Source organism: Vulpes vulpes, chromosome 9 (assembly GCF_048418805.1).
Source record: "Vulpes vulpes isolate BD-2025 chromosome 9, VulVul3, whole genome shotgun sequence".
Taxonomy (NCBI): Eukaryota; Metazoa; Chordata; class Mammalia; order Carnivora; family Canidae; genus Vulpes; species Vulpes vulpes.
In genome coordinates this window covers 90,354,974-90,373,486 of record NC_132788.1, presented here as the reverse complement: position 1 = coordinate 90,373,486, position 18,513 = coordinate 90,354,974, and the positions used below count along the sequence as shown (strand labels likewise).

Genomic DNA, 18,513 nt, shown 5'->3' with positions numbered 1-18,513 from the left:
TGCTTGTAAGCAAAGCTGGTCTCAGACAGCAACAAGGCTAAGACTTAGGCCCTAAGTAATCGGTAAACCCGTGAAAATTTACCCTCTCAGCTGCAAAGTTCCCGCTGTGGACCAAAGACTGGTACCTATAGAGAATACTTGCTTGCCCTTCACTCCCGTGGCCCGGAATCTGGGCAGCACATGCTTAATAATGGAGCAGGGTCTTTCTAGAAGGGATCCCACCCCCCTCACCCATCAGAGTGCTATGATGTTATTCCCCAACAGGAAGCTAAAATGCTGCAGCTGCTGTGTTTTAATGCCTTTAGCTGTTTGAATTCATTTTGTTACTGTGTCCCCAGGCTTTTTTAGTCAAGGGCACAGTGCTACAATATCACATATCAGAACAAAACAGGATGTCAAAGAGGGAATTCTAACTTTCAAAGTCCCCACGTTCAAGGCCTGATTTCTAAAACCCTCTGGAACCCCGTTAACCAAAATGGGCCATGGAATAGAGCAGGCGATTATGAGATTTGTTAGATCAACGTCAGTTACACTGAAAGTACTGAAAAGCCATGATTCAGATGTGCTCTGGCGAGTGCAACTGCTGAGTTCAGCGACAGTGCATTTGAGAACTTGCCATCACAAAAGGTAGGAGCGACAATGGAAAAGTTATCCTATGCTACTCTTCCTTAAAAAGCAAATACAAAAAAAAGCAAAAACAAAAACAGCATCCCAATGAGCCTGCCTTGAACAACACTGTCTTGGACTCCCTGCAAAAAGTGGTCAGACCACTTGCTTAAGAAAACACTCAGGTGGTTTGTATGGACCTCACCAAGCTTGGGGAGATCATGAAGGAGGGACCTGAGAAGTGGTCTGCAGGATTCTCACTGGAGACAGGTCAGACAAGGATATTCAATTCAAGAATAGCCAAATTTGCTATGGCCACCAGAACCAGAGACAACACACACAAGCAAACCACATTCATCATTTTCTTTTCTTTCTTTCTTTTTTTTTTTTTTTTTAATATGTGACTGGGATACTAACAGAAAATGCAGTTTAATGTAATTAAATAGAAAAGCATTACAGAGTGGGCACAATGAATTGAATAAGGACTTTGTATTCCACTTAGCAGTCATGCACATTAGTGACCAAGAAAGGATTTACAATTCATTGTCAAAAATCCTTTTAAATGGTCAGTCTCTTAAGGATGGCTGCAGCAGAACAAGGCAAACTGAATACTGGAATGAGACGGGAGAATCGGCATCACCTGAACGCTAGTTTTGTGTTTTCTCTTGGGAGTCCCTCCAGAACAGAATTCAGGGTCTGTTTATATTTTCTGCTATAGCGCTCTACAGCAAGAGCAGTCTGGGGTGGAGAATATCGCCAGACCATGCCCACAGCCAGGCTAGAGCTGCTCCCTACCAATTCCCAGGGTTGGGCCCAGGGCCCATTTCTGGGGCAGAGGGGAGGCATTGCCCATATGGGAGAGGCGATATAAGGACGACATGGACGACTTTAAACTTTGACTCTGCCATGAGAAAAGCCTAGAGACTGTGGCCTACTCCTCATTGGAGAAAAAAAAAAATGAAGGAATTTCTTAAAAGTGGAAAAAAATGGTCTTAGCTCCTGTTTTTACCTGCAACAGGTGTCAACTGCTGATTGAGCATCCCCATTGGTGTTGGTGGTGGCACCACCCCCATGAGAGCCCCCACAGGGGTGCCTGCTCGGGGAGAAGCACTCGGCTGCTGTTGCTGTGCTGCTCGCTCTCTCTCCTGCTGCTCAGCAACTTTAGCTGCCCGCTCTGTAAAGGCATTTCAGATTTTCAATTCTGTTTTTAACCCAGGAATTCAAAATACCATCCATTGCATTCAACAGGACTAGTAAAAACACAGGCAACAGTTCTGTCTCAACGGAAGGAACAGTAGATGACTAGTCTCAACACAGGAGGAGTCGGGCCGATTTCACTTGGTAACCTAGAGTCCAGCTTTCCTATCCCATCTTGAGAACTGGTCTGCAAAGATTTCAAGAATGTTAAGACTGCAACACACATTCAGAAAGCACAGGTTTTATTTAAACACGTCACCAGCGTAACCAACGTGGTTAATCTCACAAGGCACCCTGAAGATGAGAAGCGCTACCATTATTCTAGTATTAATAGCATTACAAATTATTTATAATTTCAACATGAAGCAATTCCATGGCCCATTATAATTTTTGGCACAATCGTTACTTACACTACTTTCCTGATTCCTTGCACCCAATTTTACTATGATTTGAGGACTCTTGTCATTAGTGTCATGGGGTTTAGCAGCTGAAGAAAATTAACTCTGTAAGGGAAAAGTAGCTTACTGTCTCCTCCACAAGGTTTTAGGGAGAATAAACACGACTTTCTACATTCTAATGAAGCCAAGAGGTCATGTTTAATAAACCCCAAGGGGAAAAAATATATGATACTCCAGGCTACAGTCATCCAAAGCAGGGAATATGTATACACATATGAAGCAATGGACAAGGTACTGACAGAACCAGGTTTCCTGACGCTGAGCAGTTCCATACGAACCATAAATCATCCTAAATCAGCAAAAGTTCCAAGAATTCACTCTTATTTCATCCAAAATGCAAAAGGAGCATTTGCTTGTGCCAGTTCTGGGCTGTGGAACACACCCTGCTACACCTCTCACTCCTTTGAGCTGCTCTGTCCTGCACCTCCATAGCCAGTAGTCCCCAGAGATCACATTCTCAGGCTTTTGGGGAGCTAGCAGGCTGGACTCTTCCTAGAAAACTCTAGAAATGTGTATCCCCCAAACTCCCACAATACAGGGCTTATTTTGCTTCACCATTCATAAATAGGAAAGCCTCCTCACTCCTCACATGGGCAAACTGAGGCTAGGAGACAGGTAGTGACTTGTCCAAGGATACAGAGAGAACCAGAAACGTGGCCCTGACTCATGACAGCACATTCCACTGCCACACATTAACCCTCCGACATGGAATTCAAAAGACTACTGCTGGCTGATCTAAGGAGTGGAAAATAGTTCGAATCACATGGCTTTAAAGAGAATCAAGAAGCAACAGCTCCAGTCCTCCGTTAGTGTATAAGGATGTGCAAGTCAAGCAAGTCAAAGCTTCTAGGCTGCGACAGAGTTGCCTGCATAGGCTAGTCATCACTAACACTGTCCCAATTTACAGATCCTCTGTACAATGAGTGTGAGGGACAAAGGCCATTGAACAACCCATTTCCTTGTGCTAGCAGTAAAAAAAAAAAAAAAAAAAAAAAAAAAAGACCTAGACCCCCACGTTAAATTCTAGCATTTTCATTACACAAATGACAGTAAAATGGGAGAGCAAAAAAAATGAAGTTGAAAAAAGAAAAATTCAGGCCTGGGCATCAAATATTGGACTGGCTACCTGTTAGCTCCTTCTGGGAAGAGCCCAACAGGCTGTACTGGAAAAGAGAATTGTTAAATGAAGCCAGCCAAACTCCAAACTTTGGGTTTTGAATTCAAACCCAAATTGGGTTTGTCAAAACAACAAAAGTTCAGATTTTATGTATCAGGCAGACACTGCTGAGTCATACACAACTCCTTCTCACTCAGTTTTCCCTAAATTTCAGACTCCCTTTTGAATTTGGGAGATTTTCCTAAAAGTCCTCATTTCTCTTCTCTTCAGCCCTGTTCCAGTGTTTTTACTTTTACACTACATCCAGACACATTTGTCTCTCTTGTTCACGCTTTAAATAACCAGCCACACAGTATGGGCTTCATTTACCCTAGACTGGGCTTTACACCCATGTGAGCTTCATTTCCAATCCTCTTCCAATGGAATGATATATTTGGTCTTAACTCCTCTTCCAATGGAATGATATATTTGGTCTTAACCTTAACTACTAAGGTCAGAAATATCAAAGTTCTCCAAAGTTCAAGGTTTTTCCCCTCCCCCAAGTTTGAGGTTCTTATGGAACTGATTAGGGTTTCTTAAAGACTACTCTGCAAATTATTTGTTCCTTACAATATTAAAAGGTATTATATGAAGGTCAAGGTTCAGAAAATGCCAGGTGAAAAAAAACAGGTGTTTCCTGTAGGTCTTAAAGACTTTAATATGGGAATATGCATTGTAAGTTTTCAAGAGCGAAAGAGTTTGGAGTAGTTTTCTTTTCTTTTCTTTCTTTCTTTTTTTTTTTTTTTGGAGTAGTTTTCAAACTGGTTTTGCCACAAAGGTTTTTCTGGCTGAACATCTTGTAGGATTAGGATTCTGCAGAAAATCTTTGGGGAAACCTGTCAGATAATTTTATAATTATCAATCCATTGCTATAAATGAAAGGAGCAAAATCTTTTTTTTTTTTTTTTTTAATTTCTTTGGAAACACTACAAACTTTAATGAAGGAGGCAGCCTTAACAATTTATTTCTTTATGTTTACTAGAAAATAATGGGTTTAGACCCGGCCAAGAAGAGTAATGGTTGACCATAGTGGTGAACCACTGAGAGAGAGCTCTAAACTGGCAAAATGAACCATTAAACATAATTCCAAATGGAAAAATATAGCTCCAAAGGCAAGAGTCCTACCTAGGCTAATGTTCATTACTCATTTAATGTTCATTACTCATTTCTTTATTAAAGGCATGCCTGACATTAAAAAAAACAACTAAATAACCCCTTGCCCAAATCTCTTTCAAGTACTTGTCCCTAAAGGCTGAGAACCACCAAATCCTTAAATGATAGCTCATGGACCAAAATGATTTAATTATAGAAAAAAAGGAAAATGAAGGTGGTTGAACTTTATCAGAGACCTTAAGTGCCTTGAAAGTAGCTATGAATGCAAACATAGCATAGGCCAGGACTGGCCTAGGAAACCAAGCGCTTTCAGCCAAGCCTCAGCCTGGAGCTCAAACATGTGGCTTATCAAGAGCCCTAACAGATCCTGCATTTGAAAGCTTCCTTTCAGATGAATTTTAACCATAATTCTAATTTAACATCCTTGTACAATCATTCCCCACCTCAACACATGTGTGCTTGCTTACAGAACTCAATGAAGGAAGAAAACCATGCAATTTTTAACAGCAAAATAGTTGAGGAATTTTTTGGGAAAAAACAAAAACCCACCAGGATCAAAGGCCAAGTCAGGGGCAGTGCTTGCTCAGTCACGACAAGGCTGGCATTTAAATTGCTGGATGGGAGCCATTCGAGACAGTCCCCAACACAAAGTTTATGTGCAAGTGGTCAGAACAGGAAAGTAAAACCTGTTTACGCACGTGCATACCTGAAAAGACCCCCTTGCTTAGAAAGCTGAGATAGCTGCACCTAGTCTCTATTTACCTTCATATTCTGCTTTCTTGGCTGTCTCAAGGTTTCTCCATTCTGTCCCCACTAGTCGGCTGAGCTCCCCGAAAGAGTAGTCTGGATGCTGGGCCTTAATCACAGCTCTCATCTCACTGCTGAACAGGATGTAGCCACTCATGTTGATTTTCCGTTTGGAGCCTTCCTTCTTTGCACTGCCTTTGGCAGACTTCGGGGTAGACTGTAAGACAGAGAGCTCTTATAGTGCATCAGAACATCGTATCTGGTTAACTGCTCAAGGTTTCTGGAAGCCAGGAACACGTGATTCAATAGTTACTGTTTTGCAGACACATTTAATTTATAGCTGGCCATTTCCTTGGTCAGAACAGCTCATCCTTGCCGCTTACCATATAATAAATAAATGAAAGTTTCACTGGATTCCATGACTATAATCCATAATGGTGACCTCACAATTCTGTCTTGAGAAAATTCTGAATGAGAAAAAAAATGCCAACAGGGATCGCCTACACCCAGATGAAGGTCTAAAGGAGCGACTGGAAAGATATGGGCAGTAAAAGCTAGAATAACAGGGTGTTGCCACTCTTCACTGCTTTTCCTTTAATATAGGGCAGGGAGAGCTTTCTAACTAAACATGCCATTAAAAATAGCTATCTGTGCACATTTAAAAAAACATGAAATTTAAAATTCTCAGTGGCATCAAGAAAGAAAGAAAGAAAGAAACAAACAAACAAACAAACAAACAAAGGAAAAAATCTGTTCCTTCCTGCAGAATTCCAGGCTGAAGCTCACATGTGTGAGCTGGATGTCTCCTTCCCTTGGCTTGAGTGTGCTATGAACCAAAATTGAGAATAAAACAAGTAACAGGAACTTGTCACTGTCACCTGTGGAGGTGTGTAGGGCATGAGATCCAGCTCACTGGCAAGGGGGGTCTGAAGTTGAGGTAGAGAAGGAGGCTCAATGACCTCACTATCCTCTTCTCCCATCTCTTCAATATCATCATCTCCACCTTCTAACTCAGCAAATTTTGCTTCTAGCAACTGGATCTTCTTCTCCAACAAAGGTGAGGGCTCTTTCTGAGGAACAATTGGTTTTCTGAAAGAAGTGAAAAAAATAAATAAATAAAATCACCAAACACCACTCCAGGATTGATTAGAAAAGCAATGCTCTGCCCCCCCCATATATATTTTTAAAGATTTTATTTATTCATTCATAGAAACAGAGAGAGAGAGAGAGAGAGGGAGGCAGAGACATAGGCAGAGAGAGAAGCAGGCTTATTTATTTATTTACTTATTTATTTAAAAGATTTTATTTATTCATTCATAGAGACAGAGAGAGAGAGAGGGAGGCAGAGACACAGGCAGAGGGAGAAGCAGGCTCCACACAGGGAGCCCGATGTGGGACTTGATCCTGCGTCTCCAGGATCAAGCCCTGGGCTGCAGGCGGTGCTAAACCGCTGGGCCATCAGGGCTGCCCTCTGCCTCAATATTTAGTTTTTTTTTGTTTTTTTTTGTTTTTTTTTTTTATTTATTTATTTATGATAGTCACAGAGAGAGAGAGAGAGAGAGGCAGAGACACAGACAGAGGGAGAAGCAGGCTCCATGCACCGGGAGCCCGATGTGGGATTCGATCCTGGGTCTCCAGGATCGCGCCCTGGGCCAAAGGCAGGCGCTAAACCACTGCGCCACCCAGGGATCCCTGCCTCAATATTTAGAAAAGACTTCCTGGGGCACCTGGGTGGCTCATTGGTTAAGTGTCTTGACTCTTGGATTTGGCTCAGATCATGATTTCATGGGATCGAGCCCTGCATTGGGCTCTGTGCTTAGCGAAGAGTCTGCTTGTTGCTTTCTCTCTGCTCTTACTTCCCCCCCATTCTCTCTTTCTCTCTCGAATAGGTAAATAAAATCTTAAAAAAAGGAAAAGACTGGGGCACCTGGGTGGCTCAGCAGTTAAGCGTCTGCCTTTGGCTCAGGGTGTGATCCTGGAGTCCCGGGATCAAGTCCCATGTCAGGCTCCCTGCATGGGGCCTGCTTCTCCCTCTGCCTATGTCTCTGCCTCTCTTGCTCTGTGTATCTCATGAATAAATAAAAATCTTAAAGAAAAAAAAAAAAAAGGAAAGACTTCCTGCAATCTGCAACGTACACTCCTTAAGTCAGCAAAGGAAAGACCTTCAATGTCTATTTATAAAGTCACACATACTATGGATGCTAGTTTTTAAAGGATTGTGCTGAATATCCACAAACGTACTAGATCCAAACTTTGGATATATAGTATAGCGAAAAGAATTTTCATACTATGGAACTAGGCAACATTTTAATAGGCTAAAAATGAGAACCAAGGATTTCTGCTTCCATTTTATAATTACCGGAGTCTACAACAAGGGCAGTTACCACATATCAGCAGATTATGAGGATTTTCCTTTAATTTCTAGCTGAATTATTATTATTTTCTATTTGAAACATATACTGCTCTGGTTTTAGACTTAACAAGAAAAACAAAAAACCACTATAAGTTTTCCTATTAAAAGCTGATGTGCTCTTTCCTCTTTAGTTTTTAAAACTTTACCTGAAGTAATAAATCTCATCATCTACCACTTTGGCAGAGAGTGAAAACCTCTTCAGTCCCTTGAATTTCTTCATCTGTTTGTCACTCTCGTTGTAGCGGCTCTCACAAAGTAGAATGTCATTTTCTGGTATTTCAGTTGGTCTGCAGGAGAGGAAGTCCTTGAATGACAACACAGCACACTTTCCTGGAAGGCAAATTGGAGGGAAATTAAAGGAGTAAACTCTGGCTATAGCTAACAATTATTTTAATATTTTATTTTATTTATTATTTATTCATTCATGAGAGACACAGAGAGAGAGGCAGAAACATAGGCAGAGAGAGAAGGAGGCTCCCTGCAGGAGCTTGATGCAGGACTTGATCCCAGGACCCCAGGATTATGACTTGAGCCAAAGGCAGATGCTCAACCACTGAGCCACCCAGGTGTCCCTAAATTTTTATTATTTTTGAATGAATACATTCATATGACTCAAAAGTCAGAAGATTTAAAAGGTATACACAGACCTAAGGATAGAAGTGTAAATCAACAGAACAGAATTATGTCTAGGTATGAATCCGCACAATTGGGTTTTTATAAGCAATTGATTTTTGACAAAGTTGCCAAGAAATATGTGTAAATCATATCTCTGGTAAAAGTCTGTTATCCAGAACATACAAAGAACTCCTACAGCTCAACAATAACCAAACAACCCAATTAAAAAACAGGCAAAGGATCTGAATAGACATTTCCTGAAAGACATACAGACAATAAGCACACTGAAAAAGTGCTCAACATCATTGTTAGGGAAGTGCAAACTGAAACCACAATGAGATACCATTTCACACCCATTAAGATGGCTATTACATGTTTTGTATTTTATAATAAAAAATGGTAGCGGGCAGCCCGGGTAGCCCAGCGGTTTAGCGCCGCCTTCAGCCCAGGGCGTGGTCCTGGAGACCGAGGATCGAGTCCCATGTCGGGTTCCCTGCTTGGAGCCTGCTTCTCCCTCTGCCTGTGTCTCTGCCTCTCTCTCTCTCTCTCTCTGTCTCTCATGAATAAATAAAATCTTAAAAAAAAAAAAAGGTAGCATGTTGTTTACACTGTTTTACATCTAAATTTTGTTGTAAAATAATATATCTTGAGGATTACTGCTGGTATTAACATACTGTATTTAGTAAAACTAGTTCCCCATTGATGGATATTTAGGTTGTTTCCAAATTTTTGCTCTCCCACAAAACAATGCTGATATAAATAATTTAAGACAGCTATCAATTTGCATATGTGTTGAGTCTATCTGAGGTATAAATTTACTTATAAAAGCTGGGTCAAAGTATGTACACCTTAATTTTTATTATAAGCACATTCAAATTCTCTTCCATAGAGGTTGTGCTCATTCATGAACCCATCACAAACTACGTAAATGCCACTTCCCTATGTTCCTGTCATTTTAGTAACATCGGAATCTTTGACAATTTGATAGGTAATTAAGAAAAAGCATCTGGGTACTTTCACCTTGTATCTAAGGGCTGAGGTCAGGCATATTTTCATTTAAGAACCACTAGTAACTACTTGTTTACCCTTTGTTTATTTTTCTGTTCAATATTGACCTTTTCTAATGCTTTACAGAAGCTCTTCATAAATGAAGGAAATGTGATCTATGATATATATTGCAAATAGTTTCCCAAAGTTGTCACTTATCTTTGTTTCTGTTAGTTCTGGCTATGCATATGTTTTCAACTTTTACAGAGTCGAATTTGTCTTTTTATGTATGGGTTCTAGGTTTTATGTCAAAGATTATCAAAACTTCTTTCCCATCATTTCTTTGCTGTTTCATTTTATGTTAATTTAAACCTGTAATTCATCTGGGAATTTATTCTCATGCTGGTGTGAGGGCTGAATACAATTTTTTCAAAAGTCTATGCTATTTCCAAATACCACTTAGAGAAAAATCCGTCTTTTCCCATTTATCTGGGATGCCACCTTTATCATAAATTAACTTATACTTCGGTCTACTGCTAAACTTTATTCTATTCAAATAATGTTTAGTGATACATCATAAAGATAATTTTGATTTTTCTTAAGTTAATATATTTCAGGTAGTAGGCTCCATGCCGGATGTGGGGCTTGAATTCACGACCCTGAGATCAAGAATCCCATGCTCTACCAACGGAGCCAGCCAGGCACTCCAAATAATTTTAATTATTTTTTATTTATTTATTTATTTATTTATTTATTTATTTATTTATTTATTTATTTATTTTTTAAGATTTTATTTATTGGGATCCCTGGGTGGCACAGCGGTTTAGCGCCTGCCTTTGGCCCAGGGCACGATCCTGGAGACCCAGGATCGAATCCCACGTCGGGCTCCCGGTGCATGGAGCCTGCTTCTCCCTCTGCCTGTGTCTCTGCCTCTCTCTCTCTCTGTGTGTGTGACTATCATAAATAAATAGAAAATTAAAAAAAAAAGATTTTATTTATTTATGATAGACATAGAAAGAAAGAGAGGCGGAGACACAGGCAGAGGGAGAGGCAGGCTCCATGCCGGGAGCCCGACGTGGGATTCGATCCCGGGTCTCCAGGATCACGCCCTGGGCCAAAGGCAGGTGCTAAACCGCTGCGCCACCCAGGGATTCCCGATTTTAATGTTACAATGTTTTATTTTTTATTTTTTTTTAATTTTTATTTATTTATGATAGTCACACAGAGAGAGAGAGAGAGAGAGAGAGAGAGAGAGGCAGAGACACAGGCAGAGGGAGAAGCAGGCTCCATGCACTGGGAGCCCGACGTGGGATTTGATCCCGGGTCTCCAGGATCGCGCCCTAGGCCAAAGGCAGGCGCCAAACCGCTGCGCCACCCAGGGATCCCTGTTACAATGTTTTAATATCTGGTAAGGACTGGCCCTCATCCCCCACTATGCTTTCCAGAATTTTCCTGATTTTTGTTTCTCTTTGACATTATTTTAAAAATCAGTTGAAGTCCCAACTTCCTCACAAGAAAATTCCCACTGGTCCCTCTAGTAGGATCACATTAAAGATTAACTTAGGGAGAATGAACATCTCTATGATGTTGAGAGTTTTTTTTTTTTAAGATTTTATTTATTCCTGAGAGACACAGAGAGGCAGAGACATAGGCAGAGGGAGAAACAGGTTCCATGCAGGGAGCCCAATGTGACATGATCCCGGGACTTATTCTTTTTTTTTTTTTTTTAAGATTTTATTTATTTATTCATGAGAGACAGAGAGAGAGAGAGAGAGAGGCAGAGACACAGGCAGTGAGAGAAGCAGGCTCTATGCAGGAAGGCTGATGTGGGACTGATCCGGGGCTCCGGGACCACGCCCTGAGCCAAAGGCAGAGGCTCAACTGCTGCGCCACCCACGCACCACCCTTCTTACTTCCTTTATTATGTCAATTCCTTCTGAATTATCACCTTGATTTCCTCAGTGCAAACTTTGTTTTACTTCTAACTATGCATGCACAACATGGTTAAATAAGAGTGATACGGACACCTCTTATTTTGTTCACAACCAATGACTTATTAAACATTTACATGCAAAACACCTCTAAAACATGTAAAAATAGGTCAGAAACATTTTATAAGCTTAAAATAGCTGTAATTACCATCACTGCCTCAGATTTACACACACCACTTGACTTACACAATCTAAAGGCTGTTCAATCCAGAGAAGGCATAGTTATCATTTTCCATAGTCCACAGAAAGAAAAATAGAGATTTGGAAAAGGTAAAAACTGTGCTCACGACTAAAGAGTAAAACAGACTGAAAGCTCTGGAATGGATATGGCCTCTCTGTGTCCTGACCTGGGGTTTCTTCCAGGCCCTCACAAGACATGGAAAAGATAAAAGCTCAGGAAGCTTCATTTAATAAAGCATACAAAATTTATAAAAACCTGCTGAGTTCTAATTGGACTATAACGAATTGATATATCAAATATTGGGAGAAATGACTTCTTTAGAATACTAAGTCTTCTAGCTATAAACACAATGAATCACTTTCATTTATTTAGGTCTTCTTTAATTCCTTTCAATCATTTTCTCACAGGGTTTTGTTTGTTTGTTTCTTTTTGTAAGTAGGTACCAACCACATCCAGTGTGGAGCCCAGCTCAGGGCTTGAACGCATGATCTTGAGATCAGGACCCGAGCTGAGATCAAGAGTCAGACGCTTAACCAACTAAGCCATCCAGGCACCTGGACTCACAGGGATTTTTGGTGTGTTTGTATAGGAATCTTATACATCTTTTTAAAAAATGTATTCCTAGGTATTTAATGTAAATGGCATGTTTTTAAAATTTAACTTTCTAATTGCTCCTTGATAAAATAGATAAGCTTGATATTTCCATTTATTAATTCTAATAGTTTATCCAAGTACCTTTTGGATTTTATACGTACTTAATAATGTCTTTACAAAACCTGATCTTTTTTATTTTTCCTTTCTAATCTTTAAAAGCCTTTTATTCTGGAGAGCTGCCGGGGTGGCTCACTCAGTTGAATGCCAACTCTTGATTTCAGTTCAGGTCATGATCTCAGGGTCCTGGGATGGCCCTCCTCCACCCTGGATTGGCTCCATGCTCAGTGGGGAGTCTCCTTGAAATTCTCTCTCTCGCCTCTCCCCTTGCTCATACTCTCTCTAAAATATACAAATACAAACTAAAAAAAAAAAAAAAAAGCCTTTATTCTGGAGTGTGTGGGTAGCTCAGTTGGTTGGGCATCTGACTCCTGATTTCCACTTAGTTCATGGTCTTGGGGTCATGGGCTCCTCACTCAGTGAGGAGTCTGTTGAAGATTCTTTCCATCTCCCTTTGCCCCCTCAACAATGTACTCTCTCAAATAAATAAATCTTTATTTTTTTAAAAGATTTCATTTATTTATTTGAGAGAGAACATAAGCAGGGGACAGCAGAGGGAGAGCAAGAAGCAAACTCCCTACTGAGTAGGGAGCCCGACAGGGCTCAATTCCAAGACTCTGGGATCATGACCTGAGCCAAAGGCAGATGCATAACTGAACCATCCAGGATCAAAAAAATAAATAAATCTTAAAAAAAAATTAAAAGCCTTTTATTCTTCCCTTATTAAGTATAGCTTTTCAATTAATGCAGCATAAAAAAAATCTGGGTGGCTCAGGGGTTGAATGTCTGCCTTTGGCTCAGGTCATGATTCTGGGGTCCTGGGATTGAGTCCTATATTGGCTCCCTGCAGCGAGTCTACTTCTCCCTCTGCCTATGTCTCTGCCTCTCTCTGTGTCTCTTGTGAATAAATAAATAAAATCTTAAAAAAAAAAAAAAACTATTATGAGGAAAACAGAACCAGCAAATAAATTAGGAATTGGCATGTTTCAGGAACCTGTTGCTGGGACTGGAAGCACTCTCTATCAAGTGTGGCCATGTTCATTCCCAAAAGCAACTTCTCTGTGGCTGTTTGATTACCATTTAAGTTACTAAAGGCAACGAACAAAAAGCATATGTATGACAGCAAAACAGGACTGTCTAAGTGAAATATGTCCCCATTAGGTCTATATTACAGAAGATGAAAATATTGTATAAAGATATTTAAAGCTAAATATCTTTAAAACTTTTCTTTCAGGGAGACAAAGATGAGATTTACATTCAACACTGTACATAGTAAAATAATAAATCTAACACTTAAACACTTTATTTTTATTTTTTTATTTATGATAGTCACACAAGGAGAGAGAGAGAGAGAGGCAGAGACACAGGCAGAGGGAGAAGCAGGCTCCATGCACTGGGAGCCCGACATGGGATTCGATCCTGGGTCTCCAGGATCGCGCCCTGGGCCAAAGGCAGGCGCTAAACCGCTGCGCCACCCAGGGTTCCCTAAACACTTTAAATTTTTCTATAGAAACAAGTTAATTAGGGACTCCTGCATGGCTCAGGGGTTGAATGTCTGCCTTCAGCTCAGGGCATGATCCTGTGGTCCTGGGATCTCTGCTTGTGTCTCTGTCTCTCTCTCTGCCTGTGTCTCCATCTCTCTCTCTGTGTGTCTCTCATGAATAAGTAAATAAAAATCTTAAAAAAGAAAAAGAAACAAGTTAATTAAAAAATAAAATCTGCCTCCTTGCATTTGAAAATCAATATAAAATATAACAAAAACACTTTTTCTTTCTTAGGGGGTGGCTACTAAAATGCATGAGCTGGGCTGAAATCCCGTTTTGTGACCACTAGATGCATTTCCTTTTGGGGTTTATCTCAAGATGAAGTAACATCTCACTGTATGGCTAGTGTCCTGCTGGATAATATTTTCACTCTTCACAGTGTTCCTGCTGGCTGTAAACCAATAATCTACACACCAGTACAGAAGCAAAAACCAAGACAACCTAGGTGTTAGTTTTGGCCAATGTACTGGACACGAACTTTACTTTTCTGACAATGACAGCATCTTTCACACAGGGTCATGGTGAAAAATAAAAGAGATCCTGGATATGTAGTTTATAAATTACAGAGTGCAATTCTACAATTCTAATAGGTGTCTATAAAAAGAAATTACTCCAAATGATGTTGGTGAAAATGGTGAAGCAGAGAGATTCAAGGGCCATTCCCTCATAGAAACATGGGGAAAAGCCAGCAAAATCTGTCAAAACATTATTGGAACTCTGGAAAACAGCCAAACGTTTAAAACTACATGAATCTTTCTTTAATCAAGAAAAAAAGTGAGAGGTAGCCTGCAGGAGAGCATTTCAGCTTACTCTTGCCCCATTTGCCCACGCTTGTCTGGCTCAGCAGTCATGAAGATAGCAGCCTGCACTCCTAGTGTGAGGGAGCACTTCTGGTGCTGGAGGGAGCTGAGCAGTCCTTGTTCTCAAAGAATAGTGGTTGCCAGTGTTTTTTTTTTTTTTTTTTTTTTTTAAGATTTTATTTATTTATTCACAAGAGACACAGAGAGAGAGAGGCAGAGGGAGAAGCAGGATCCATGCAGGGAACCCGATGTGGGACTCGATCCCGGGTCCCCAGGATAACACCCTGGGGCAAAGGCAGGTGCTAAACCACTGAGCCACTGGGGCTGCCCACTGAGCCACCGGGGCTGCCCTGGTTGCCTGTTTTGACCAACATGGGTGGCTTCCTGAGGTACTAATGCAAAGGGTCTGCCTTTATTTCACCTAACTCGGAATCCTCTCACATCAGAGAAGTGGCTATGGTACTTTTGCTGAAAGTACCTGAAGGCAAATGAACCAGATGCTGCCAGATGAAGCAAATGGTACAAATGTGAAAAAGCCTGGCAAAAGAAACCTGGGCTGTGAGATGCTTTGGGGAATGAGTTTTTGGTTTTCTTTTCTCCCAACATGGAGCCTGAAGCAGGGCTCGATCCCAGGATCCCGGGAGTATGACCCAAGCCAAAGGCAGATGTTTAACCCACTGAGCCACCCAGGTGCCCTGGGAATAAGAGTTTTGAAAAGCTTCAAAACATTCCGGGGAATCCAGAGAGTCATGCACACGCCACAGGCAGGGTACATTCTCAGAAAAGACCTGAAAGCCCTAAACTCTTACCTCTGGTTGACAGTAAAGCCCTGTGCAAGCAGGAAGTGAAGGCAAAGGCAGAGTTGTAAACTTCCAGGCTGAGTGATGAAGGTATGCTCCAACACAGACACAGCCTCTAGCTGCAAAGACTGGGATTTTGTTGTTGTCACTGATCCAAGTATTTAAGAAAATCCTTATTAAGTCACTAGCTGACCACTAGGCTAACAGAACAGAGACTTCAGTGACCACACACAACAGCAAACAGAGTTTAAAAAACTAGTTTAGAAACATCACAGGGAGCCTGGGTGGCTCAGTCAGTTAAGTATCTTGCTTTCAGCTCAGGTCATGATCCCAGGGTCCTGGGATCAAGTCCATGTTAGGCTCCCTGCTCAGCGGGGAGCCTGCTTCTTCCTCTCCCTTTGCCCCTCCCTAGCTTGTGCTCTCTCTCTCTCTCTCAAATAAATAAAATAAAATCTTATTTAAAAAAAGAAAAAAGAAAAATCACTAAAAAAGCAACTATGACCCACAATAAGCATTAACAATGAAGCCTGAAGAAAGGGGATGATCCAATTTCCAGAGGTATAATATTATGATATTCAAAATATCCAGTTTTCATAAGAAATTATGAGGCCATGCAAAGAAACAAGAAAGTATGGCCCATTCACAGGATAAAAGAAATGAACAGAAACTGTCCCAGAGAAAGCTGACATTGGACCTATGAGACACACACTTTAAATCAACTGTCTTAAATATGCTCAAAGAATTAAAGCAAACCATGGACAAAGAAATAAAGGAAATCAGAATGCTGACTCACCACAGAGATCATCAAGAAGGAGACAGGAATTAGAAAGCCTAAATAGAAATGCGGGAGCTGAAGGGCGCATGGGTGGCTCAGTAGGTTAAGCTCCTGCCTTTGGCTCAGGTCATGATCTTGGAGTCATGGAACTGAGCCCTGAATTGGGCTCCCTGCTCAGTGAGGAATCTGCTTCTCCCTTTCTCTCTGCTCTCCCCTTGTGCTTTTTTTCTTGGATAAATAAAATCTTAAAAAAAAGAAACACTGGAGCTGAAAAGTACAACAAAGTACTTTTTGAAAAGTACACATGAAAAATTCATTACAGGATTAAAAAAAAAAAAGATTTATTTGAGGGCAGCCTGGGTGGCTCAGCGGTTTAGCGCAGCCTTCAGCCTGGGGTGTGATCTTGGAGACCGGGGATCGAATTCCATGTTGGGCTCCCTGCATGAAGCCTGCTTCTCTGCTTCTCCCTCTGCCTGTGTCTCTGCCTCTCTCTCTCTCTCTGTGTCTCTCTGTGTCTCTCATTAATAAATAAATTTAAAGAATCTTAAAAAAATATTTATTTGAGAGAAGAGAGAGAACACAGAGGGAGAGTGAGAAGGAGAAGCAAACTCCCCATTGAGCAGAGAGCCCGATCCCTGGACCCCGAGACCATGACCCAAGGTGAAGGCAGATGCTCAACCGACTGAGTCACCCAGGTGCCTTTCATTAGAGTATTTGAACAGGCAGAAGAACCTGTGAACTGGAAGATAGGCCAACTGAAATGATCAGTCTGAGGAACAGAAAGAAGAAAGACCAGGAGCAGTCTATGAGACTGTGACACACCATAAAGCACATCAATGTAGGCCTAATGGGAATCTCAGAGGAGACAGAGAAAGGAGAAGAAAGAATATGTGAAGACCAAAAACTCCCCCAATTTAATGTAAGGCATGAGAGAGAAAACTGTCAATGGAGAATTCTACACACAGCAAAAGTACCCTTCAAAAATGGAGACCAAGATACTTCTAAATAAACAAAAGACAAGGGAGTTTGTTGTTAGTTGACCTGGTCTACAAGAAATATTAAAGGAGGGGTGCCTAGGTGGCTCAGTGGTTGAACATCTGCCTTTGGCTCAGGTCATGATCCTGGGGTCCTGGAATTGAGTCCTGCATCGGGCTCCCTGCAGCAAGCCTGCTTCTTCTCCCTCTGCCTGTCTCTGTATCTCTCATGAATAAGTAAATAAAATCTTAAAAAAACCCAAAAAGAAATATTAAAGGGAAACCCTCAGGCTGAAATGAAAGGACATCAGATAATGACGTGACACCACACAAAGAAATAAAAAACACCAATAAAGATAACCACATATGTAAATATAAAAGCCAATATTGTATTTTGTTTTGAATTCTCCTTTCTTCCCTCCTATATGATTTAATTATAAATTTATGTCAATACATACAATATAAGATGTAATTTCTGACAATAACACAAATGAGGAGGGATGGTGCTGTAGAGGAGCAGAGTTTAATATACAATGGAAGCTAAGGTAGTATTGACTCAAACTAGATTGCCACAAATTGAAGATGTAATTCCCAGTGTAGTCACTAAGAAAAAGAGCAATAAATGATATGGTTACCTTAACAAAGGAGACTTCAGTCTCACATTTACCATGCTCCCTTTTGAGTCTTCTGGCTGGGGGTAAGGTCATAGGGAACTTTAGTCTGGATCATGAGTTAAAAGATATTCTCTGCTACAGAAACTCAAGAAGGACTTAGTAACTTCACTAGCCTTTGATCCCTCTCTCCCCAAGGTACACAAGGGTGCAAAGAGGAAAACGTGTTGAACTACCAGCCATTCAGGTATTTTTATCATATCCACTTCTGAAAAAATTCGAAGCACCAAAACAATGTAGGTAAACTTAGTGAATAAATAAAGTCTAAGTGTAAAACAGTTATTTCCTCTTGGCCATAAGCATGATGATGGTGGCTTCTTTATAACCATGTGGAATCAATATAAAGTGTGTACTTAGTAACCTTTTGGAAAACTATACCAAAAGATGGGAAGAGTAGTTGGTTTATAAATAAGCTGCAGGACTAATTCGGGGCAAGAAGAAACATAACAGCTGGGACACATGGGTGGCTCAGCGGTTGGGCATCTGCCTTCGGCCCAGGGCATGATCCCAGAGTGCCAGGATTGAGTCCTGTATCTGGCTCCCTGCATGGAGCCTGCTTCTTTCTGCCTGTGTCTCTGCTTTTCTCTGTCTCTCATGAATAAATAAATGAAATCTTAAAAACAAACAAACAAACAAACAAAAACTGCTGAAAACAATGACAGCCTATGATGCATATAACTATATCTGAGAAGCAGAGTGCATGGGAACACTCAGTAGGATGACTGAACAGAAACCCCAACACGAGCCCTGATAATTTCTGGATTACGGACAACA

At 40.9% G+C, this 18,513-nt stretch overlaps 1 protein-coding gene across 50 annotated transcripts in view; it reads right to left on the bottom strand.

The window, feature by feature from the left end:
• PBRM1 (polybromo 1) overlaps positions 1 to 18,513 on the bottom strand; it is a 120,809-nt gene that overhangs the window by 10,572 nt on the left and 91,724 nt on the right. For 34 of the 50 annotated variants that reach the window (XM_072720844.1, XM_072720848.1, XM_025986589.2 and 31 more), the window contains 4 exons: positions 7,837 to 8,020; positions 6,156 to 6,366; positions 5,293 to 5,494; positions 1,616 to 1,780 (listed from right to left, as the gene is read on the bottom strand). In XM_072720844.1, the coding sequence (XP_072576945.1) occupies positions 1,616 to 1,780; positions 5,293 to 5,494; positions 6,156 to 6,366; positions 7,837 to 8,020 (762 nt within the window). The remainder of the gene's footprint in view (positions 1 to 1,615; positions 1,781 to 5,292; positions 5,495 to 6,155; positions 6,367 to 7,836; positions 8,021 to 18,513) is intronic. The other 16 variants (XM_025986600.2, XM_072720868.1, XM_072720871.1 and 13 more) reach the window with 1 other exon arrangement.